Below are 26,260 nucleotides of genomic sequence, written 5' to 3'. Positions count from 1 at the left end.
TTTCTCTATTATAAAGCATCATTCGACAGTCCCCTCCGATCAAAGGTATTCCATGCAATGTCTGAATTTGGTATCCCCGCAAAGCTTATCCTGCTTTTTAAGATGACTTTAACTGATACTAGGTCCTCAGTTAAAATTGGAAAGAACCTCTCCGAACAGTTCAGTACCAAAAGAGGTTTCAGACAAGGAGACAGCCTTTCGTGCGACCTACTCAAAATTTTGCTGGAAAAGGTAATACGAGATGCAAATGTCAAAAGAAATGGCACAATTTACACCAATAGCCACATGTTACTTGCTTATGCTGATGACATAGACATCATGGGACGATGGAAGTAACTGATACCTTTAGGAAGGTCGAAGCAGAATCTGCGAAAATGGGTCTGGCGGTAAACGGCGAAAAGACCAAATTGATGGTGTCGACGCGTAAAGCGTCCATAGAGCTCGGACCAACTGTGGAAGTATAATTTTGAGGTAGTTAAAGACTTCGTCTACCTCGATACTTCCATAAACACAACAAACAACATCAGTTGTGAAATAAGAAGAACAATTGTATTGGCCAACAGATGCTACTACCCAGCAAAAATTCGGATCCATTAGTCATTACGTAACCCATTACAAAGTAATGTAAACAAGCTTCTTTTCCCATTACAAGTAATCTGAAAAGTAATGGGATACTTCTTAAAAAAATTACAAGGCAAACCTACTTACTTTGCTCCTCACTAAGTAATGAGGACGGTGGCACAGTGAGTGTGTGTCCCACTATAAATCCTAGGGTTGTGTGTTCAACGCTCACTGTCGGCACGCGAGTTTTTTTTAATTAAAAAATAACAGTTCGTGGTGCACATGTGCACTGCACATTTAAGTTCTTAAGCAACCCTTAATGTTCGTTTGCGTGGCATAGTATGTAGTGTCTTTGGCTAGAAATCAGAGGGTTCGTGTGCTCAACTCGCGCAGCGAGCGAAATAAAATAAAGTAAAATAAAAGTAAGAAGTGTGATGAAATTAAAAAAAATCTCTACATCAACTGTTCTAAAAATAGAATTTTTCAACTTACTTTTCAACTTCTAGTGGCCACAGAATAACTAGTTATTCTAGTGGTCATAAAATAACTACAAACTGAGTGCGACATGCCCTTGTAAAACTAATGGGGAAGAAAGGGGGTTTGCGAGTAGTTACGGCTGCCAAAAATCCCTTACAAAACCCATGATTTTGGGAGGACTTTTTTTGATGGGTATGGTTTAAGTAAGCAAAGCCACATCTCGTCAAACAAAAATAACACTATACAAAACGCTGATACTACCCGTGCTAATGTATGGCTCCGAAGCATGGGTACTTGCGCAAGCAGATAAGGCAGTGCTTGGTGTGTTTGAGAGGAAAATTCTTCGAAAGATCTACGGGCCGATTTGCGTTGACGGTGAATATCGACGTCGTATGAACCACTAGCAGTGTCTGCTATACAACGACATCAGTATAGATAAACATAGCGAGATGCAACGATTGCGTTGGCTAGGCCATATCATGAGAATGAGCGATGATGAACCCGCTAAAAAGGCGTATGAATACATGCCACATGGCGGTGCACGCAGAATCGGCAGGCCTAAGCTTCGATGGAGCAAACAAGTGGATGAAGAAATGAAAAGGCGCGGTATTCCAGAAAGCGAAGCGAAAAACAGAGAGGATTGGAGATCTTTTCTTAGTTCGGTCTGTGGAACAAATGTTCTGTAATGGGCCAGCTAAGTAAGTAAGTAAGTACAAGGTGTAAAATATATTCGCAGCATGGAGCAGTACAGGCCCGCACACGCACTGCACCTTTTCAACTGACCTGCCAAACTGGAGATATACCGAAAGCATGATTAAGCAGAACAAGTAAAAAAGTATCAGTCGGCTTTGCCGACAGAGGTATACCCCCAGCCTGCGTGAATTGAAATTTTCATATATTGACAATATCGAATCGAATACTGGCTACCCGACAATTATGTATTAGCCCTTTCTGAACGTATAAACTCGCTGACAAAAATATATATTTGTATTTAGAACATTGGTGGCGTCGTTTTTTATTGGGATAGCTAATACAATTTTGTTTTTCAAAATAATCTGGCTTAATCCCATTGTTGTTGTTTTATTATTTTAAAACAACTAATTTATTAGTGGAAAAAGGTTGGCAGTGTTCGCCAAGGGGTAAGGCAAGGAAGACTAGTTTCGATCCACGCCACTAGATCTCATCAGTTCCCTTGTTCGCCTTTAAACTTCGAGCTGACGATTGATGTTTGGGTATAAAAAGTTTCTTGTTGAAGAAGTTATTGAAAAAAAACTTCGGTGGAGAATATCCACAAACAAGAAACAAGGGAACTGATGAGATCCAGTGGCGTGGATCGAAACTAGTCTTCCTTGCCTTACCCCTTGGCGAACACTGCCAACCTTTTTCCACTAATAAATTAGTTGTTTTAAAATAATAAAACAACAACAATGGGATTAAGCCAGACTATTTTGAAAAACAAAATTTGTATTTAAGCTTATTGCGGAGGAGGTACTTGAAGGTATGGATAGATAGTCCATTTTGGAAGTGGATCTTATTTTGAAAGTAATATCTTTTCGATATATAGTCATAAAAATCCATAAAAATATTTAAAAAAACAAGTGAGCCAAGGCTATAGTCGGGTCGGGGCCGATTATGTGATACCCTACACCACTACCCCTGTTCATAAGCTTTTGACTAATAAAATTCAAAATATTAAAATTGGGATAGCTTAGCGCCTTGGCTCTGAATGTCTTCATTAACACAGGTCAATTTTTTTGAATCGCATTTAAGTGCATCGACAGTACAACCCAAATAAAAAATGGAAAAGTGGGATGTATGCCAACCATCAATAGGCTTCTTTCTCTGTTAGACCCCCATCAACCCCCAAAATTTCGTGAGGATGCGATCAAAATTTCGTAGTGTGATTGCACAAAAATGGAAAAAGGGATGCATTACCGACTATTGCGATATCTCTGTTGTTTGACCACCTATGACAACCTACTTCACATCGTTGTAAAGGTGATATTTTCTACTTTCCTTGCCAGGTTTTGCTTTCGATATACCTCCTACAGAAGGGAGATATTAACTTTGAAATAAAACGTGGATCTTTTTTCCAAATATTTTTTGTCACATTCCGACCCCTGAATAATATCCGACCATTATTAAAAATCAAAAGGTTTTTCCTCTGTGGGACCCCCAATAACACCCAAAATTTCGTGACGATCCAATTAAAATTGCGACCTGTAGCGTGATTTCCAAAAAAGTGGACAAATGGGATGTATTACCGACTATTGCGATATCTCCGTTATTTGGATACCTACGCCAACCTGCTTTACATCATTGTAATGATGGAATTGTTTACTTTCATTGTCAGACTTTGTTTTTGGAAGGTCCCGAACCGAAGCTGTGATATTCGTCATTATTATTAAAATCGCAAAATGAAAAGTGGTGTGCTATTAGCGACTTTTGTGATATCTTCGTTGTTTGACCACCTACGACAACCTACGTAACATCGTTGCAAAGGTGATATTTTCTACTTTCATTAGCATATTTTTATATTTATATATATTTTTTGTCACATTCCGACCCCTGAATAATATCCGACCATTATTAAAAATCAAAAGGTTTTTCCTCTGTGGGACCCCCAATAACACCCAAAATTTCGTGACGATCCAATTAAAATTGCGACCTGTAGCGTGATTTCCAAAAAAGTGGACAAATGGGATGTATTACCGACTATTGCGATATCTCCGTTATTTGGATACCTACGCCAACCTGCTTTACATCATTGTAATGATGGAATTGTTTACTTTCATTGTCAGACTTTGTTTTTGGAAGGTCCCGAACCGAAGCTGTGATATTCGTCATTATTATTAAAATCGCAAAATGAAAAGTGGTGTGCTATTAGCGACTTTTGTGATATCTTCGTTGTTTGACCACCTACGACAACCTACGTAACATCGTTGCAAAGGTGATATTTTCTACTTTCATTAGCAGGTTTTGCTTTTGATATACCCCTTTTAGAAGCGGGGATATTCGCTTTGAAAAAAAAAAAAACGTTGACTTTTCTCCAAATAAGTTTTTTGCCCATTCCGACCCCTGAATATTATCCGACCATCACCAAAATCAATAGGCTTCTTTCTCTGTAGGATCCCTATAGCCCCCAAAATTTCGTGACGATCCGATCAAAATTGCGACCTGTAGCGTGATTACAAAAAAATGAAAAAATGGGATGTATTGCCGACTACTGTGATATCTCCGTTATGCAGCCACCTACGCCAACCTACTTTGCATCACTGTAAAGATGGGATTCTCTACTTTCATAGTCAGACTTTATTTTTGGAAGATCCCCAACCGGAGCTGTGATATTCGTCATTATTATTAAAATCGCAAAAATAAAAATTTGGGTTCTATTAGCGGCTATTGCGATATATTCGTTGTTTGATCACCTACGAGAACCTACTTTACATCATTAGAAAGGCGATATTTTCTACTTTCATGGCCAGGTTCTGCTTTTGGTATACCCCATATTGAAGCTGAGATATTCGCTTAGGAAAAACACGTTGTCTTTTTCTCCAAATAAGTTTTTTGCCCATTACGACCCCTAAATATTATCCGACCATCACCAAAATCACCATTAACCCTCAAAATTCGTGACGATCCGATCAAAATTGCGACCTGTAGCGTGATTACAAGGTTTAGATGGACAGACGGTCAGACGGACGGACGGACGGACTGACGGACGGACACACAGATCGACTCAGCTCGTCGAGACATTCATTTTGGTATATATAAGTATGGGTCTACGACCATTATTTCGATGCGTTACAAACTTTTTTGCCAAAACCAATTATAATACCCTCCCCACATAGTGGTGTAGGGTATAATAAATTATTCATTCAAAATACCTGAAATAGCAGAGTATCGGTACATTAGAGCTATACCAAACCATGGACTAATGTCCACAATTTTATGAGGAGAAGTGTCTAGACCACCGGGAATCCTAACTGTCAATTTATGGCAAATTTAGTCTGGAAAAACAGCTTCAAAATACCTAAAGTCGGGCTGAGGGCTATACCAAACCATGGACCAATATAACGCATCTTCGCTCATGGCGTATTTTGGACTATATTTTATAGTATGAGACCGTCGTCTGAAAAAACCTTTACTGCAGTCTTATTTCCATCCATTTAAGACCCACGAATGAGGCATGAATATTGGTGCCCCGATTAGTTATCTCCCAATATGCAACCCACAGTTCATATTAAGCTTCTCCACGAGCGTAGTGTCTAAGAAGTTTCAGCTTCTTGTGTTTCTTACCTTTTTGTTGTGATTAGTCAGTCTCTTCTTCTGTCTTTTCTTGTTTTTTCTCCATCTTCACGTTTTGCTTAGTCGTAATTACCCAGTGGGAAAATGGAGAATATATTACATTGATAATAAATAATTTATAGCATTATATGATTTACATTATAGAATTTGTCAAAAATAATCGAGAAAAGAATGCAATTTGAGCAAAAATTAATTATAACACTGTTGTTATAGGATGCATTATATTATTCATCCCAATTGAAGCGAAATGGTAATTTCATTTGACGAAATTTACAGATTGATTACCGTCTATATTCCAGAATCTGTATATGATGGAATGTGTAGTTTCATACTTTGTTTTTTTTTTTCTTGATTTGTGTCCCGTTATTTTCGGACGACTTCATGTCGCGTCATTGTTAACTTTGTAAATTTGTTTAGTTTTGTTTCATTCGTGTGACGGTAAAGATGTACGTTTTTTAAATGTATTCAAAGCGACATTGGAGGCGTTTAATATCAAATAAAAAGAAACGTTGTGCAAGTACATACATCAAATGAAACCAAGTAAAATTGTTCAACATTTGCAAATTAAATACTTTTATAACATAAATATTATTATAAATTTTTTTTACAGAAGTGTCAAAGTGCGAAGGATATGACGAGAAAGAATACATAAAGGAGATTATAAAGACATTCCATCTGACTAAATTAAGACAGTTTAATAGTTGGTTTACTTTTAAGAAATCCGCTCGATTTCAATTGTCAATTCCATTGCTCAAACGTCAAGTGAAAGCCAATGGATTTCGGATAAGTTTTCATTTGACGTATACGCAAAGGAATTATCACTTGAAATCCACTTGATTTTGTTTTTGTATTCTAGGAATAGGTGCATATATTTATTAAACTATGTTTATTACTAATAAAAAAATAATAAAATAATAAAAAATTGAATTAAAATATATATTTTTTAAATAATATATTTTTTAAATATATATTTTTAATCTATTATGAGGGAATAAATTAAATAAATAATCAATTATATAATGTATTCTTGAAATAGTGTCCAAACATGTATTATATTGAATGCATTATATTATGAATCACTTAGGCAAACAAAGGGAATGCATTATTTTCCTAGGACATGCACCGTGTTAACAATAATGTATTCTGGAATCAATAAATCATAGTGTTTATGCATTACCTCCTCGTTTACTATTGCTTCCATTTTCCCACTGGGTAGTTGGTGTGAAAAAAAAACTTTGCAGAAAAATCGTATCCCCCCTTTACCACCCAAGTAACAAACAATTCATGTGTTAAGCATAATGCTGTGAGCGAAAGACCTGGTATATGGCCATGTGAGAGTACATACTCCAAAAGAATCAATCCATTGGATGCATTCCAGACTTTGAGAGCTACTTTTCATACTCTCCCAAACAGAAGTATGGAGAGTCAGTTCAAAAAAGGTTGTTTGGTAGCTCCACAAAGAAGAGATGTAACCACCTTTGGTTGTGCTCTAAGGTGTGTGCTCTTTCTCGCCCATGCCCATAAAGCTTTCCATGAGAGCTTCTTTGCATTGGTTAGAAGGCAATAGCATAAGGTTTGGCGATGGTTGGATGCCTCAATGACTGGGTGCTGGGTCTGTTTGTTTTTGTTTTCAAACAGCCAGCCAACTACGAATGCGGCCACAACAACGACGACCATTTGTCGTCCGTCTCAATGCTTGATGGCTTGACGATGAAAGCGTCGTCGTCGTCATCGCTGTCGTTTGCTGTGTTTAACGTTCCCCGGTTCGAATGCTAAAGAGTTTAGTTTAGTTGAGATTGCAAGTCAATTAACAGTGAGTGAAACTTTCAGCGCGTTACCGGTTCAGTGGCTAACAAAAATATCGACTTGAATTCCATAGCAATAAAAAAGAATGTACTGAACAACCAACCAACCATCCCTACCACGGAAAGCGTTCATGTAAAGGGGGTGGCGAGGTAACACGCTTTGAGCTTTTTTTGTTTTGTTTTGTTTTTTGGTGTAGTCGTTATTAACGCGGTTATGTTAACAATGAACATGGCCCATTAATTCGAAATCCGCTAATTGCTGCCACAACAAAGTCAAAAACCGGGTATGGCAACTTGAATAACTACTACGGCGCGTATACTTACTACAAAGTTGTCAGTCGGTCACACCAGTGGACAACTAACAAACGAACGTTAGCTAATCGTCCGTCCGTCGTCTAGCCAAATGTTTTTCGAGTTGTTAAACTTACATGAATGTACGTGAATTTTTGGGCTTACCCGTACGAGCGAGCGTGAGTGCAATATTGCGTGCTTGCAAGCAAAGTGTTGTATCCGAGGCCCATAATTGTAATTCTAATTGAGTGTGTATCTGTGTGTATATGTGTGTGAGCATTTAAAAACAATTTGTTCAAATTACTGTGCACTGCAAGACGACGACGAAGAGTTCGATTACCGCTGCCATTGCATTCTACCGAAAATGCAACCGCCAACCGCAAACAAATGCCATCATGACGTTCTATGGCAATGGCGTTTAATATTTATGTTGATGTCGTTTAAACGTCAAAGCGTAACGGTTCTGCTCCATTAGTCTCAATCGATTTTGGTTGTTGGATTTCGATAAGGCCGAGTATTTAACTGTCAACCGTTACGAATTGAGTTCAATTAAGGCGGCAAGCGACAAGCGCCTAAAGGCTTTTGTTGTGACCTGTAATGTGAGACCCACTCCCTCTTCATTCATGTTTAATAGTTCACAAATTAACGGGTCTTTTGTAAAACATTACTTTGAAAGAATGTGCCAAAACAAAGCAAGCATTTAAATCTATAAAATAAGTATTTAAAAGTGTGTCCGAGTGTAAACGCTTCATCCAAAAAATAATTAAAACAAAAACAACATTAAATTACCAAAACTTTTTGCCAATGGTCACGTGTAGCCGACGTCAAACGTTGACAATGCTGCCTCTGGTGCCGATAAATCCATTTGCCGTTACCAGTAAACCCAGCCCGGCGGCTTCAGTGGCAACAACAGCTCCCATCATAACTGCCGGGAAAACTGTGGCAACTACCGCCGCCGTAACAATGCACAGCAAACCCAAACTGGCATTTACCATAGATGCTTTGGTGGGTGGTGAACGTAAGCCGGAACCCACACCACCATCGCCAATTCCACTAACTCCACGCCTAAGAATAATTGGTCCACCAAGACTGAATAATTCATCACCAACTATAATTCACAATAACCACGAAACCCCTTTGGAACCTTTGGAATTAAGAAATAGTCGCCTAACAACAACAACATCATCTCCAACACCACCACCACCTTCCCAGGTGGGGCGTACATCATCTGTGATAAATCGACCAATAGGCCAGGATGGCGAAACTTCTGAAAATGCCAACTCTCCCACGCGTGACAGTACTTCACGTGATCACAACCAATCTCCCTTACCTGCCGATAATCATCCGCCCAGCAGTCGTTCCACCACACCATTACATTCACCACGTGAGGCTACCTCACCGGCGGAACAAAGAATCTTCAAAACTTTACCTACTTTGCCACCCGGCCTTGTTAGGCCATTTCCCCTACCAGCTCCCGGAACTTTACCTCTAATACGTCCCCCAGATGGTGGTCAACCATCAAGTGTCAGCATGTTAGGTCATTCACCCACTAATCCGCTAATGCCACCCTCGCCCACAGCACCCTCAGCGCCAACCACAAATCCCCACTTATTGGCTGCTCAATTTCAAATGGCCGCCGTTTTAGCCCATCATCAACAGCAACAACAGGCGCAACATCATCATCCCGCGGGGCCACATGCGGGTCCAGCACCTCCACCACCGGGTCCACCACCACATCCGCCAACACACCTGCCACCACATCTAATGCATGGCCACCATTTGGGATTATTTCCACCGGGACCACATCATCCGCCGTTTGGTAATCCACATTTAATACGGGATACTTATCCCCTGTATCCGTGGCTGTTATCGCGTCATGGGCGTATATTTTCACATCGATTTCCAGGTAAGTCAGAACATTTGGCCCCTTTAGAAATATGAATTTTTACTTTATGTAGCACTTGGGGACCCACGAATTACTGTCATAAGGAAAATTCATTATATAGAGATTATTTTGTGCCTTAAAAACAAGTTCGTTATAGAAAAGTATTTGTTAGAGAAAAGTTTGTTATAGAGAAGTTCAACTGTATATTAATAGTCTTAGGCTATATACACTTTAATACTATGAAAATATGCCTCATCGAAATAATGGTTTTAGACCCCCCAAGTATGTTTGAACTTAATCTGTTTCAAACAATCGATTTGGTTCAAAATTTGTTTCTCGTGATACATGTGTATTTCATTCAGATATAGATCAGGTTACAATATGTTTTCCTTAAAAGCAAAATATTACAAAAGTGCAGTTTAAGCACATGTGCTGTGCTTAATGTCGTGCAGAAGGTTGTACTCACGGCCCCTATTACAACGGTACAAAAAACAAGAATAAAATTTGTCCCAAACTTACATCAAGTTCCAAAACACTTTCGGGTACCTACCTCACAAAAGTTTAAAATTTTCGCTTAAATGCAGGTTAAGGGCTGTTCGAGAACCATTTTGAAATGTTTACCGAAGGTAGTCCTTGTGGAACTGTTTACAGCGATATAATGTAATGTATAAATTGAACAAACCATTGTCCATCGCAATATTTCTCTGTTCGACTGTTCGAGGATTGTTTGACATGTTCATCGAAGGTAGTCCATGTGATTCTGATTACAAGATATATTTTTTTCGCGATCATGTTCGAGTTTCCAAGAACTGTAAAAATCCTACGGTGAGCAACTAGACTTTTGGATTGCTGAAATTCCATGTAACCTTACCTACATACGTCTAAGTTTTTGTCCGTCGGCAAATCTTTATTAAAACGAGGAGAATTTGAATTTTAAAATTATAATTGAAAAGTAACAAATAATGGCAGCTGATATTTTCCTCTACATAATTCATTTTCAAAATTAATATTAACATTCCATGTTTTTTTTTTATAGATATTGTCTGAAAACGGAATTTCGTGAGTTATTTAACATTACATTTCTCCGAAATTTGACCATAGCTTCTGTATAAGACAGACCTTCGACCAGACCAGACATTGAGGCCAATTTATTTATGTGAGCAATTTTCTGTAAGGGCATATCTTGTTCATAGATAACTCAAAATGATAAATTTCAGATAATTTGGATGGAAAATGTAGTGAAAATCCATAAAATAAGCGAAATACGAAATTACCGTTATGTGGAAGCTATATCAAAACATTAATCAAGTACAGAAAAATCTTGTCTTGTAGCCAAAATTCTGATTCTGACATTCTGAGCTTGAGAGTTTACTATTCTTTTAAAAATAAATACTTTTTAAATGATTAATGACAAGATTATTAGCTGATTAATGAACTTCCAAAAATTCCGATCCCTTTGTTTTAGAGCTAGAGTGAACACCGCAAGCCACTTTAATAAAAAGAGTGTCTCGTAAACGGCCATTTGCAGGAAAACTATGTATTATTTTTAAAAGATACTCGGAAGTAGATTAGTATGTACTCTATCAGAAGAAACAAAAATCTACTACAAAATAGGTAGTATTCGATTCTTAATTCCAAATATTTTTTCCTTAAAAATCGGATTAAGTAGGTTTAAACCATTATCAATATATAGTGTAAACGTAACTATTCAAATATGAGAGATATAGTAAAATATGTTTTTATATCCTCAGCATTTATGCTAACGAGGGTATACACATATGTACACTTTCATACGGGCAAATGGTGCCTCATCGAAAATAATGGTTTTAGACCCCAAGTTTTGGACGAAATGTGTTTCAGACAATTTGGAGTCGATTGAGCAATGTCCGTCCGTCTGTCTGTCTGTCTGTCTGACTGGGGCGCACGATAACTCTCGAACGGATTAACCGATTCGGTCCAAAATTTGGCTTACGTAATAATTTGTCCTAAATTATTTTAAGTTCGAAGATGGGTCATATCGGTCCAGTCCTTCAGGTACCTTCCCCACAAAAGTTAGAAAATGTTCGAAAAAATTGTGCGAGCGATAACTCTTAAAGGTACACGGTGCTCTTGAATCAAATTTAAATGGAAGGTGCTTACACCTGAAAAGTTTTTGCGGATTCTGAAACTACAATGTTCATAGATGAGAAAAATCAAAAAACAAAAAAGTCGCCGGAGCGCTTTTTAAATAAATCGCGATTCAAGTTGGCGTAGCTATCAAAATTCTCTACAAGATTGACCTTAATGATATTTTCGTAGGTTTTACAACTTTTGATATAGAAGTTGAAATTGGGACAATTCAAATTCAATTCAATTCTGTATCGTCTCCTTATGCAATGTCATGACTGCAATTTCCCAACTTAAACTTATATATCTAAAAAAATGGTACAACCTATGAAAAATTACATAAGCCAGTCATGCAGAGAATTTTCACAGCTATAAGATTTTCTCAGGTCCCATGCCGGTAAGACTTGCCGTATTGAAGCAAAATCGCGAAACCCTAGCAAAAAACCTAAAAATTTAAACTAAGCTTCTTTATCTCAAAAATTGTACAGCCTGACAACAAATCATAAACGTTAATCCTGTAGAAAATTTTCACAGCTACAACATTTTCTTTAGCTCCATTTCGATTGAACTTGCGGTTTCCAAGCAAAATCGTAAAAACCTAACAAACCCCTAAAAATGTGAAATTTGACCGCGATTTATTTAAAAATCCCTATAGCGATTTTTTCTTTTTTTTTGGATTTTTCACATCTATGAACATTGCTGTTTCAGAATTCAGAAAAACTTCCCCTGTGTAAGCGGTTTTCATTAAAAGTGAGTTAAGGCGCACCCTTCATGACATTGTTTTATAAGGGGGCGATACAGTCAGTGCATTGCCCCAATTTGAACTTCAATATCTCAAAAATGGTAAAACCTACGAAAATACCGTAAAAGTCAATCTTGTAGAGAATTTTCAAAGCTACAACACTTTCTTCAGTCTCGTTTTGATAGAACTTGCGGTTGCTAAGCAAAATCGAGAAAACCTAAACAACCCCTAAAAATGTCAATTTGAATCGCGATTTATTTTGAAAGCGCTCCGGCGATTTTTTTTTTTTTGTTTTTTGATTTTTCTCATTTATGAACATTGTAGTTTCAGAATCCGCAAAAACTTGCCAGGTGTAAGCACCTTCCATTTAAATTTGATTCAAGAGCACCGTGGGTAGTAACTGATTTCGTCCATACTTTGCACATCGTGAAATTTCTACCAGACTTAGATGAGGTTCCAATATGGACTCTATCGGTCCACTACTTCGGGTACCCCCTAAACAAAATTTTGGAAAAATTCAGTTTAGGACATAATCTCGAGTCGCTTTGATTTTTGTTGTAACAACTTGTATTTGCTGCCACCATACGACGGTACCAATTTCATCAGGGACAACTCCATACTTCCTGAGAAAATAGCCTGAAAGGTGCAATAAAACCCTATGACACCGTGAAGTGGTTGGAGCGCAAGATAACTCTCGAACGGATCTGCCAATTCGGTCCAAAATTTGGCCTTTGTAATATTTTGTCCAAACTTAGTTTAAATTCGACGATAAACCATATCATATCAGTCCACACCTTCAGGTACCTCCCCACAAAAATTTAAAAATGTTCGGAAAATTGTGCGCACGATAACTCTTGAAGGGAATTGTTCCATACTTTACACGTCCTAATATATCTACCAGATATGGACTGTATTTGTCCACTCCTTCGGGTACCTATCACACAAAATTACAAATAAGTTCACTTTAAGACCTGCTCCCGAATCACTTTAATTTTTGTTGAATCAACATGCATTCGCTGCCTCAATTACGAAGGTATAAGCTATTTCAGGGGCAAGTCCATACTTCTTGAGAAAACAGCCCGAAAGGTGTAAAAAACCCTACCGCACCATATGTAGTGTCTGGAGAGCACGATAACTCTCGAACTGGTTGGTCCAAAATTTGGATTTCGTCATATTTTGTCCAAATTTAGTTTAACTTCTAAAATGGAGGGTATCTCTCCCACAAAAGTTCAACACCTGTGTCTAAGTGCAGTTTAAGGTGTGTTGAAAGATCCTTTGGAAATGTATACAGATACTGTTCGTTGTGGTCCTGTTTACAGCGATATTATGTTTTCCGTGGACAAGTTCTTGCTTCCCGTCATACTGGTCCAAAAGTCATACGATGACTCACTGAAATGACTGGTGGCGCGATATCTATCGAAAATATATGACTCCCAAAATAAGATCCACTGCCATAATGGACCAAGTAGGTCCATTCCTTTAAGTACCTCCTCTGCAATATTTTTGAACTTTAATCCTAGTCCATATTTTCGTCGTCCAAATGTCCACAAAAGGCCACAAAATACTGAAAAGACCCTAAATACATTCGATCTGACCGTATATAAAAGTTTTAATTCACATAGGCTGAGGGTGTATCTCTTTCGGCAAAGCCGATTGATACTTCTTTACTTGTTCGTTATGAACTTCATTATCCGGGAGTAAAAGCACACTTTCCAATTAATTTGATAAACCAAACAAGAGGTAAACAAAAGAAAACTGAAAATTCTCCAATATTACACAATTTGTGTAATGGGGCAAAGTCAATTCAGATGTATCTGATGATGATGATATTATGTATTCTTCTAAAATTTGGTGGATTACCTTAACAAATATAATAAAAAATTCCGACTTTATTATTATTGTACAATACTATGCCATTTTCACTTAAAAATATGTTCAAAAACAACATAAAAACATTGCCTCCATTCTCCGGTAAAACCGATTATCCGTAATGCCTCCGACCATCACGGATAATCGAGGTCCGACTGTATAAGAAAAATTGTTCGAATTATGTGCTTTTCTTTTTTGCCGGGCAAATATTGAAGACATTCTGGTACAACTAATTTTTCCTTATAGCTTTCTTATTGGAGGACATTAGTAAGGGTTTTTTTATTAAATCACACAGCCTAACAATTGTGGCTTAATTCTAATATAAACTTCTATTGGATATTACAACTTTTGGAATTTATATAAACAGAGAAATCGTCAAAATGACAAGATGCGCATCCGATATTTTATTACATAGAATTATCTTTTATTAATTTTCTCGTTGGAGTTAAGCTGAATCGAAGATTTTTTGGAATTGAAAAGGAAAGCCGAAGAGATTCCCCACACAACCACCAAATTTTGCGACCGATTTACGAAGTTCAGCCGTCATATCGGCTATGGGAGTGTATGCTCAAGCAATATTTCGAAACTTACACCCTGTTTATGTGTTTCGAAATGAAAATGTGTGCGCATGAAACACACCCAAACATTAGTTTTGGAAATATTATTTCCTTTGCCTTTGCTTCAAAACAAAAAACAAATTTAAAAAACAAACTCAAATTTTGTACTTTTTCTTACACATTAATTTTCTTATCGACATACATTATACTTATACTGAAATTATTGTAATATTTTTACTGCGAATATTGTGATTTTGGGACTCAGCGCTTGCCATCGTTCCACAAAAGTTGGAAACTCAATAACATTTCGTGCCTGAGCAAAAATAAAATAGCTAAGTTCATGTAAACTCTACAGTAATTTATTAAAACGATTCTAAAAGGCAACAATCCTAACTATGAGCTCAATATCTGTTGTAGTTCCCGAGAAATATCTATTTCTTTCTCCAGAAATTTGTAAAAATGACGTATTTTCAAAAATTGCCAATAATTGTCGTCTTTAGAAGCACGCGACGCCCACGCCTTCCAATTTGTTGACCTATTTTTTGGTTTCCTTAGTTTCACTATGTTTACTATCGAATTAACAATCGTTGACGACAAAAAATTGGGATTTTGGACAGAAAATTCGATTTCTGAACCATTGTGCGACGTAAAATTTGTCCGTTTCAATCCGCATGGCTTCCATGACAAACGCTTTTTTATAGCGCAGCCTTCGGAAGTTATGTGTTTGGCATTGAACGGTAACACGTCGCGATATTATCCTATAGTGGAATTATTTTGCGACCATGTCGTAGCATCAGCAACTTTTTAGGGTGCAAAAATAGTAAAATGTCCATAATTTCCACAAAGTTTCACTCCTTCTGGTACCTACCCCACAAAAGTTCGAAAATGTGTGCTTACAATAACTATTGCAGAGAGTAAGCAAAGTGGTGCATAGTTTGCACATCGTGAAACTTCTACCAGATTTAGATGAGGTTCCAATATAAACTCAGTCGGTCCACTCCTTCGGGTGCCTCCCACACAAAATTTCGGAAAGGTTCAGTTTAGGACCTGCTCTCGAACTGCTTTGATTGTTGTTGTAATACCTTGTATTCATCGTCCCCCATACGACGGTACAAGCTTCATCTGGGGCAAGTACATACATCAACATTTGTGTCTAAGTGCAGGTTAGGGTCTGTTCGAAGATCTTTTGGAAATGTATACCGATGCTGTTCGTTGTGTTCCTGTCTACAGCAATATTATGTTTTCCGTGGACAAGTATATGCTTCCTGGTATACTGGTCCAAAACTTATACGATGACCCACTGCAATGACTAGTAGGCGCGATATCTATCGAAAAGATATGACCCCCAAAATAAAATCCAATTCCATAATGGACTATGTCGATCCATTCCTTCAAGTACCTCCTCCAAAACACTTTTGGACTTTAATCCTAGTCCACATTTTTGTCGGCAAGTTTAAATGTCCAAAAAGGGCCCCAAATTTTGAAAAGACACTAAATACATTCGATCAGTCTGTAGATGAAAGTTTCAATTTCCAAGCAAAATCGTGAAAATCTGAAAAAGCCCTAAAAATGTGAACTTTTACCGCGATTTATTTGAAAATCCCTCCGGCGATTTTTTTGTTTTTTTTTATTTTTCTCATCTATGAACATTGTAATTTCAGAAACCGCAAAAACTTCTCAGGTGAAAGCACATTTCATTTAAATTTAGTTAAGGCGTACCGTGTCAATTGAGACCCTATAATATAGCCATATATTAAAATCCTGCAGCTTTTCACAATTTTTTGTAGGATAACTTGTTTAGCCACAGAATTGAACTGTTAAAATTGTCTTAGAGCAATTTCATGAAAATTCACCTTTGGCCCCATACAAATTACTATGGAAACTTAGAGGTCCCAGTGGCACATTTTAACATATTCCGATTGTACTCAAATATTTGCAATGTTAAAATTTAACAAAACTAACCGCTTTAGGAAGGAGCCGCATAAAAATCCGACATCGATTTTTTCCCCTTTGAGTTAAAACCAGTCTAGTTGGCATAGTATAGGACCCTCAAAAACTATATAGTATGGATCTGTAATCCAAACACGCCGGAAGAGACCTTAACATATAAAAAGAAAAATGCTCAAACCTATTCAGATGAGAGGGAGTGTATGTACCTAAAACCATTGTTTGGGTTTTCTTAAAATAAAAAACTCGATTTAAAAAAAAACATTTCCCCATATATCCTCGTTTGCCTAACCTAAAAGATGAGGGTATAACAAGTAAAAAAGTATCAGTCGACTTTAAAGACAGAGATATACCCTCAGACTGGGAGGATTGAAATACTTTTTTCCAAAAAAAATTATGGACGTATGAACCGACAGAACTATTGATTAGATTAAAGCTCAAATATTTGCGGGGGATATCGATAGATAGGGCTTTTGTACCATAGTAGCCTACGAAAAGAATAATATTGGGCCACTAGAGAAACCTTCGGTAAAAATTTCTTAAGGAATCTCGAACAGACCCTTAACTACACAAAAATGTTGAACATTTGTATGGGTGGTACCCAAAGGATTGGACCGATAGGGCCAAAATTTGAACATAAACTAAGCTTGGACAAAATATTTTGAGATCGAAAATTTGTACCAAATCGGTTGCTACGTTTGTGAGATATTGCGCTTATAATTTTAGCAAATATGTTCGAACTTTTGTGCGAGAGCTACCGGAAGCAGTGGACCTATAAGCACTATCTTCGAATTTCATCTAATATTTGAAGAAATATTACGATATCCGGTTCGAGCTCAATAGCCACTACATATGGTGCCATAGGGGTTTTTACTCCTTTCGGGCTGTTTTCTCAAGAAGTATGAACTCACCCCTGAAAAAAACTTTCACTGCATAATTGAATCAGAGAATGATTCGAGACCTGTCTTAAAGTGAATTTATCCAAAATGATGTGTGGGAGGTACCCGAAGGAGTGAACAAAACAAATATAGTCCATATTCGAACCTGATCTAAATCTGGTAAATATATTAGGATGTGTAAAGTCACTCCCATCCAGAGTTATCGTGCGCACAATTTTTCTGAACATTTTTGAACTTTTTTGGGGGAGGTACCTGAAGGAGTGGACCGATATGGTTTATCTTCGAACTTAAATTAAGTTTGCACAAAATATTACGAAGGTCACATTTCTGACCGAATCGGAAAATCCGTTCGAGAGTTATGTTGCGCTCCAACCACTACACACGGTGTCATAGAGGTTTTTTGCACCTTTAAGACTATTTTTTTAGGAAGTATGGGCTTGCTCCTGATGGAACTTGTACCGTCGTATGGAGGGGAGGGTATACAAGATGATACAATAAAAATCAAAGCGATTCGAGAGCAGGTCCTAAACTGAACTTTTACAAAATTTTGTGTGGGAGATACCCGAAGGAGTGGATCTATTGAGTCCATACTGGAACATATTCTAAGTTTGGTAGAAATTTCACGATGTGCAATGTATGGACCAAATCGGCTAATTCCTTCAAGAGTTATCTGCGCGCAAATTTTCCGAACATTTCCAAACTTTTGTGGGGGAAGTACCGAAAGGAGTGGACCGATGTAACTCATCTTCGAACTTAAACCAAGTTTGGAAAAAATATTACGAAACCCAAATTTTGGACCAAATCCGTTCATCCGTTCGAGAGTTATCGTGCGCACCAGCCAGCCAGACAGACGGACGGACATTCCTAAATCAACTCTAAATTGTCTGAAACACATTTCGTCCAAACATACTTGGGTCTAAAACCATTATTTCGATGAGGCACATTTTGCCGGTATGAAAGTGTACATACCCTCGTTAGCATAAATGCTGAGGGTATAAAAACTCGATTAAAAAAAATTGCCCATATATCCTCGTTTACCTAAACCAAAAGTTGAGGGTATAAAAAGGTTAGTGTTATTTGTCACATTTGCAAATCATTGCTAAGCTGTTCCAAACTACAAAACTTTATTTCTATTTTGTTGATGCCGGAAATTTTTCACATAGAAGGGAAATATTATAACCAAATGTCTTACCACAATGGGAAAGCATAATCCAACTTGACTGGGAAAATTCGATTTTTGAATATGAAATGCTTTACTCCGATTCACTCTCTCACCACCTCCAAGTTTTTATTTAATATTCCATAAAATGTCTCCATTACTTTGCATATTCTCCATTGGGCTACAATTTTATTTCATAGTTTAATTTCAATAGTTTAATTGCGTTTTAACGCCCTGAGATAACATTAAAACAATATTAGCAACAATTCAAGTCCCTCTTGCGCTCAAGCTGGGCTTAATTGTACTAAATTACACCTAGTTGTTGTTGTGGGGTGATTATTACATTATCCAATTAAAACGAAAGGACAGACAGACAGATGAACAAGACATTTATGCATGTGTGCTACTCCAGTGTTGAGAGCACATTGTAGAAAGGGGAGCGCAAACTTGTCGGGAGCCCAACCCTGTTTACATAATGGCTCCAAAATTAATTACATTTTAATTAAATTGTTTAAACGTCATTATCAGAAACCAAAACGTTTCATGTTAAGCTCAAAATGTAGCAGAAACAGAAAAACGAACACCAGAAAAACAGTAACGCCAGACAATTCTCGGTTTGCGGGGTATTCCAGTGAGTGCGTCCGTCCATTCATCGCTCATCCAGCCATCCATCTATCCAGGCAGCAGTCAGGCGTTGTTAAATGCGTTTTGTAAGCCGTTGTTATGCTAATGATCACAACATGGCAGTCTCAAATCGACGCAAGATGTTTGGAAGCTCTGGCAGTGGCTACACGCCTGCTTCTCCTTTTTTGTTGTTTTTTTTTGGATTTTTTGTTCTTGTTGTGAGGTGCTGTTGTTACGAGTATTTGATGAGCATTTTATTTATTTGCTTTTTTTACAGCAACAGCAGCGTATAAAAACCACATATGAATGAGCGTTTTTCTGTATGCTTAAATGTGTGTTTTAGCTGTTGTGGAAGAGAAAAAAATAAGGCAAACGCTAATGCATTTTTAATTGGGGTTTACCAACCAACGTAACAAACGGACACACAAACAAGGTGTATTCGCTCACTCTGCTTTAAACTTCTATTATTTATCATTAATCGTTGAGCTGTTTCTGTTGCTTTTGTTGTTGTTTTTGCTAGTTTGCTGCTGCTGCTGTTCATTACACGGCATCAGAAACCAAATAAATACCGTGTATCATGTCAAAAAATGCAGGGATCTACAGTAGAACGCCACGCCACCAACCACCACCACCGCCAATCAGTCACATGAAATTGAAGACTCGCTTAAATTGTGGATGCAACGCATTAATTAAGAACCAATTACCAGCTATCGCTCTAATTCACATACACGAGGGGCAACATCTGAAAATGACCATAAATATAATCATTATCTTAAAGACATTCATCCAACTAACCAACCGGTCAGTTAACCAAACAGTCAGTCAGTCATTCGATTACACGCACATCTCGAAAAAAACAACAACAAAATGAAGAGAAACCAAAACAGAAATTAGCAGTCATTGGTTTATGGTCAGAATTGTTGGCTAAACTGAATCCTCCTTTGTTTCTTCGTTTGGAATGTTTCATCAGCTCACAAAGGGGTTTTTTGTGGTAGGCGTTGTTTTTTGGAAAACAAATGTTGGTTGTATCTTAATACAAATATACCTATCAATCAATTTGTTATTCGATTAATGGATTTTTATCTTAATTTATTACTCGTTTTTGTTCTAATTGAGATATAAGTTTGTCTTTTAACTTCGTGGCGTCTGTAGATTTTTTAAAATACCTAAACCGGACGATATCGTTAAATATGGTAACACAACACAGGATAACACTTTACATATGGACTATCTGAAAATAAGTATATAATTCCAATGCCCCATGCGACAATTGTATACCAGTCGAAATCTTACAAATTGATTCGTCGGAAGCCCGGCCAACAAAAATGAGAAAATAGCTTTATATCTTTGTTAAGAGTTATTGTAGCTTCATTTTGAAATTACATGTCTTCAGTCAAACTGAATTGCGAATCTTTTTGTAGAATACTTTATCCCTCTAACTCAATTCCTTCCATGTCCTTTGCGTCCTTTATTTCTTACACCATAGCAGGGACGTAGCCAGGATTTTATTACGGGGGGCCCGCCTGACCAAAATTTTGAAAGTTCATGTTAGCGAAAATTTCTTATTTAGCAAAGACGTAAACGTTATTTTAGACTTATATTACTGATGAAATAATGTTCATTACTATATTTTAATTAAAATGACGTAAGACCTCTAGGCCAATGTCCCTTGTTTTTTTGACAATATATCAGAGTTAATATATGTTCAAAACAATGGATATATTAATAATCACATATATTTTAGGGTGTATCATTTATCAAATAACTCACAACTACAGTGAATGTTATGTAATTCAGTGATATCACTTCGGTAAGACCAAAAGAAAGAGTATACAATCGGAAAACCTTAGGAATATCTTAACATTCCAAAATCACGGCTTCAATTTTCCATTCCAATTATATTGAGCAATTTATGGAAGGAAAATGGGAACGTTCGAATATCATGTCGTTATCCAGTAGTATTTTTTATATTTACAGGTATATTTAGGAGTTATATAAATAAAAGAAAAAACGCAGAGATACGTGTCTTCTTTTTTGTCTTTTATCACGCTGCCGTGTCAGAATATAGTCAATTTCGGAAATCCAATCGTTGTTATTGTCATAAAGAAACCAATTGTAATTATTTCATTAAGTATATTTTGGTGTCCAATCGTAGATCTTATCGCAAAGAATTTCTGAAGGGTGATAGTGGTTTTCTTGATAGAGAACTAATGCTGAGCAATAGTGAGTCTATCCATGATGAAATTCTAGCACCCAATCGCGGAACAATGGTCGGACTTCTCTTATAGAAATTCTGGTTTCCTATCGTGGATCTTCTCATAAGTTGATCAGAAAGTAGGAAAACTCCGGCAACCAGTCCTTAATTCCTCTAAAATGAAATTCTAGCACCAATCCAAGGTCTATACATGTATACATTCTTTTAGCAAAAATCCATAAAAATATCAAATTAATAAACAAAAAGACCTCTCGGGAAACGCTTTGCTTTTTGCAACAAGCGTTCTCGGGTCCCCTATTACAACAGTACAAGTTTTTTCAGGTGCAAGTACATACATACTTCCAGAGAAAATGGCCCGAAAGCTGTAAAAACGCCTACGGCAATCATGTGTAGTGGTTGGTGCGCACGACAACTTTCTAACCGCATACTGCGTTGGTCCAAACTTTGTTTATCGGATATTTCTGCGAGCCTTATATAATGTTCGAAGATGGTGATTTTCGATCTGGTATTTTCCCTCAAATTTCAAGAATTTTAGCTAAAGCGGTATGTGCGATTTTTCTTGAATGGACCAAACTTTGGATTTAGTAATATTTGGTCCAAACTTAGTTTAAGCTCGAAAATGAACCACATTGGTGAAGAACTGAAATGACTGGTGGGCGCAATAACTTTTAAAAGGAATGACCCCCAAAATAATATCTACATCCAAAATAAACTATGTTGGTCCGGTCCATTTCTTCAGGTATCTTCTCCGCAACACTTGTGATCAGTGATAAAATCCATATTTTTTGGCAAGTTCATCACGGTGCTCTTGAATCAAATTTAAATGGAAGGTGCTTACACCTGGGAAGTTTTTGCGGATTCTGAAACTACAATGGTCATAGATGAGAAAAGTCACAAAAAAAGGCCCGAGCGCTTTTAAAATAAATCGCGATTCAAGTTGACATATTTAGGGATTGTTTAGGTTTTTGCGATTTTGCTTGGAAACCGCAATTCCTATCAAAAAGGGAATAAAAAAATGTTGTAGCTATCAAAATTCTCTACAAGATTGACCTTAATGATATTTTCGTAGGTTTTACAACTTTTGAGATATAGGAGTTGAAATTGGGACAATTCAAATTCAATTCAATTCTGTATCGTCTCCTTATAAAACAATGTCATGACTGCAATTTCCCAACTCAAACTTATATATCTAAAAAATGGTACAAACTAGGAAAAATTACATAAGCCAGTCTTGTAGAGATTTTTCACAGCTATAAGATTTTCTCAGGTCCCATGCTGATAAGACTTGCCGTATTCAAGCAAAATCGCGAAACCCTAACAAAAAACCTACATATGTAAACTGAGCTTCTTTATCTCAAAAATGGTACAGCCTGAGAACAAATCATAAACGTCAATCCTGTAGAGAATTTTCACAGCTACAACATTTTCTTTAGCTCCATTTCGATTGGACTTGCGGTTTCCAAGCAAAATCGTGAAACCCTAAAAACACCTAAAAATGTGAATTTTGATCGCGATTTATTTAAAAAGCGCTCCGGCGATTTTTTTTTGCTTTTTGCTTTTTATCATCTATGAACATTGTATTTTCAGAATTCACAAGAACTTCCTCTGTGCAAGCTGTTTTCATTAAAAGTTAGTTAAGGCGCACCCTTCATGACATTGTTTTATAAGGGGGCGATACAGTCAGTGCATTGTCCCAATTTGAACTTCAATATCTCAAAAATGGTAAAACTTACAAAAATACCGTAAAGGTCAATCTTGTAGAGAATTTTCATAGCTTCAACATTTTCTTCAGTCTCATTTTCATAGAACTTGCGGTTTCTAAGCAAAATCGTGAAAACCTAAACCACCCCTAAAAATGTCAACTTGAATCGCGATTTATTTAAAAAGCGCTCCGGCGATTTTTTTTTTTTGTTTTTTGATTTTTATCATCTATGAACATGGTAGTTTTGAGAATCCGCAAAAACTTCCCAGGTGTAAGCAACTTCCATTTAAATTTGGTTCAAGAACACCGTGTCATACGTCCGCAAATGGCTAAACAATTCTGAAAATCTCCTAATACATAGCTTTGGGTTAAGGGATTTTGGTTGTGTAGCCGTTGTTCGATCTGTCCATAGATAAACGTTTCAGTTCACACAGGCTCAGGTTATATTAATGTCCGCATAGCCGGCTGATACTTGTTGAGATTTTGACGAAGACCAGTTTTTTTTTTATTTCGTTTGTCGTCACAAAGTCCTTTGTCGAAGAAGGAAAAAGGAACATTTTTAGAAATGTGTATCTATTGAAAGAACTTCCCAAAATACAATTCAATGAGTAATAGACAGAAAAATCCCTGAAGATGAAATTCAATGTAATGTCGAAATATTGGAAAAAATATGCAATAAATAAAATATAAACTTTAACCTCAATAATCTTTATTTTACTATCATTCGAAAGGTCAAACAAAACATAAAAATATGACAGAAAAATCCTTTTTTTTTTTTGTACAATAGACATTTACTAATTTGTAGCAAGAGACCAGTTTCAAATAATCTCAATGGGCGACACTGCGGTGGAAAAGAATTATATCATAATAAATGGTTGATATAGTTTTTTTTGCAAATTTCAAACATAATAAAGAATTTGTAATTGTTATGATGTTCAAAATAGTTAATTAGAAAAGCGTGTTAGAAACTATATACAAACATTAAAAACCACAAACATTTAGCAACGATTTTATCTTTTATTGTTGAATTGCTTTTATCAAAAATTTCAAAAACAAAAGATCGCAAGAATGTTTTTTCTATACGTTCTCTATAAGCCAAAGTATTGTTCTGAACTAAGTAACACTTGCAGTCAGCCTAAAATTACGAATAAACGCTTAAACAACATCTTAAAGTTTAACAACAACTATGCGGAAAATTGCTCAAAAAGCCTAACGTGTTCATTAGTCTTTATACTTTCAAATATGTTGGACAATAAGTATACCAATGTAGTTAAATAATTCTCTGTACTACTTCCTCCAAATACTTTACATATTTCTTGAAAAATTTAAAACATTTTAAAATTTTATTCAAAAATTAAAAAAATGTGTAGCATAAGCTAATATCCAATGGGATCGGAAATCATTTCGGGGGGGGCCCGGGGGGCCTTGCTACGTCGGTGCACCATAGTAATAGTACCACAAGACGAGATTTTACAGCATCCAAATATTCTACAAAAATATTGTTCAGAAGATTTATGTACGGTTCTCATTGATGACTAATCGATATTTCCCTGTTTTCATGGTCCTTTTTGACATTTATCTGGTTTTTGTTTAGAAAACTATGTTTTGTTTCTATGTACATATATTCGGTATTGGTCTGTGGTGCTTCTGAAAAAGTTACAGTAAATAGACTTGTAATGACGAATACGTTAATAATAAATTTTACTGTTGGTGTGTAGGGGTGAGATAAGGCTGGGTTTTTGGAAATTCGACCCAGAAGTGTACGAAAAGTACTAAAAGGTACTAAATATGGTACCCTTTGTATTAGGGAAACGGTACGAGCTAGGATTCTGAAATTTGGAATGAGGGTAACTGATGGAGATCTAGAAAGATGTACCAAAGGGTTTTTGGAAAATCGACCTCTAAGTGTACGAAAAGTACTAAAATGTACAAAATTTAGTACCAATTGTATATTTTGAACGGATATAGCTAGAATCATGGAATATGGTATGGAAATCAAGGTTGGGAAGTGGTGTTGATGTAATTAAATGTTTTTGGAAAATCGTACTAATGTGTACGAAAAGTACTAAATGATACTAAATTTAGTACACATTATATTTGGGTGAACGGATAGAACTGGAATCCTGAAATTTGGAATTAAGATTACTATGAAGTGTATGATTGAGACATGAGGGTGATTTGGGAAATTCGTACTTATGTGTACGAAAATTACTAAATGGTACTAAATTTAGTAAAATTTGGATTTGTGTGAACGGATGGAGCTGGAATCCTGAAATTTGAAATTACGGTCAATTGTGGAGAGTAGCGAAGAAAACTTTTTGGAAATTCGAACTATAAGTGCACGAATAGTTCTAAATGGTACTAAATTTAGTACAATTTGGATTTGGGTGAATGGATAGAGCCGGAATACAAACATTTGGAATGAGGGTCACTGATAAAGAGTAACAATGAAAGGTTTTTGGAAATTCCAACTATAAGGGTACGAAAAGTACTAAATGGTACTAAATTTAGTACAATTTTGATTTGGGTGAACGGATTGAGCTGGAATACAGACATTTGGAATGAGGGTTACCGATGAAGAGTAACAATGAAAGGTTTTTGTAAATTCGAACTATAAGGTTAAAAGTACTAAATGGTACTAAATTTAGTACAATTTGGATTGGGGTGAACGGATAGAGCTGGAATCCTGAAATTTGGAATGAGAATCACTAATGAAGAGTAAAAATGAAAGGTTTTTGGAATTAGAACTATAAGTGTACGAAAAGTAATAAATGGTACTAAATTTAGTACAATTTGGATTTGGGTGAACGGATAGAACTAGAATCCTGAAATTTATAATGAGGGTCACTGATAAAGAGTAAGAAAGAAAGGTTTTTAGAAATTCGAACTATAAGTGCACGAAAAGTACAAAATGGTACTAAATTTAGTACAATTTGGGTTTGGGTGAACGGATAGAGCGGGAATACAAACATTTGGAATGTGGGTCACTGATGAAAAGTAACAATGAAAGGTTTTTGGAAATTCGAACTATAAGGATACGAAAAGTACTAAATGGTACTAAATTTAGTACAATTTTGATTTGGGTGAACGGATTGAACTGGAATACAGACATT

General features: G+C 36.5%; 1 protein-coding gene across 2 annotated transcripts in view; it reads left to right on the top strand.

Moving 5' to 3' along the window:
• Window positions 1-6,972: 6,972 nt before the first annotated feature.
• The window catches only part of E5 (empty spiracles homeobox protein E5), a 64,358-nt gene continuing 45,070 nt past the window's right edge, over window positions 6,973-26,260 (top strand). The window contains exons 1-2 of one of the 2 annotated variants that reach the window (XM_073962031.1): window positions 7,123-7,850; window positions 8,021-9,348. In XM_073962031.1, coding sequence (XP_073818132.1) covers window positions 8,247-9,348 — 1,102 coding nt within the window. In that variant the 5' untranslated portion in view covers window positions 7,123-7,850; window positions 8,021-8,246. Of the gene's footprint in view, window positions 9,349-26,260 lie in introns of both variants that reach the window. The other variant, XM_073962030.1, reaches the window with a different exon arrangement.

This window comes from Musca autumnalis, unplaced genomic scaffold, assembly GCF_047663935.1.
Source record: "Musca autumnalis isolate F117 unplaced genomic scaffold, ASM4766393v1 scaffold_1, whole genome shotgun sequence".
Taxonomy (NCBI): Eukaryota; Metazoa; Arthropoda; class Insecta; order Diptera; family Muscidae; genus Musca; species Musca autumnalis.
This window is presented reverse-complemented; position numbering and strand designations above follow the sequence as displayed.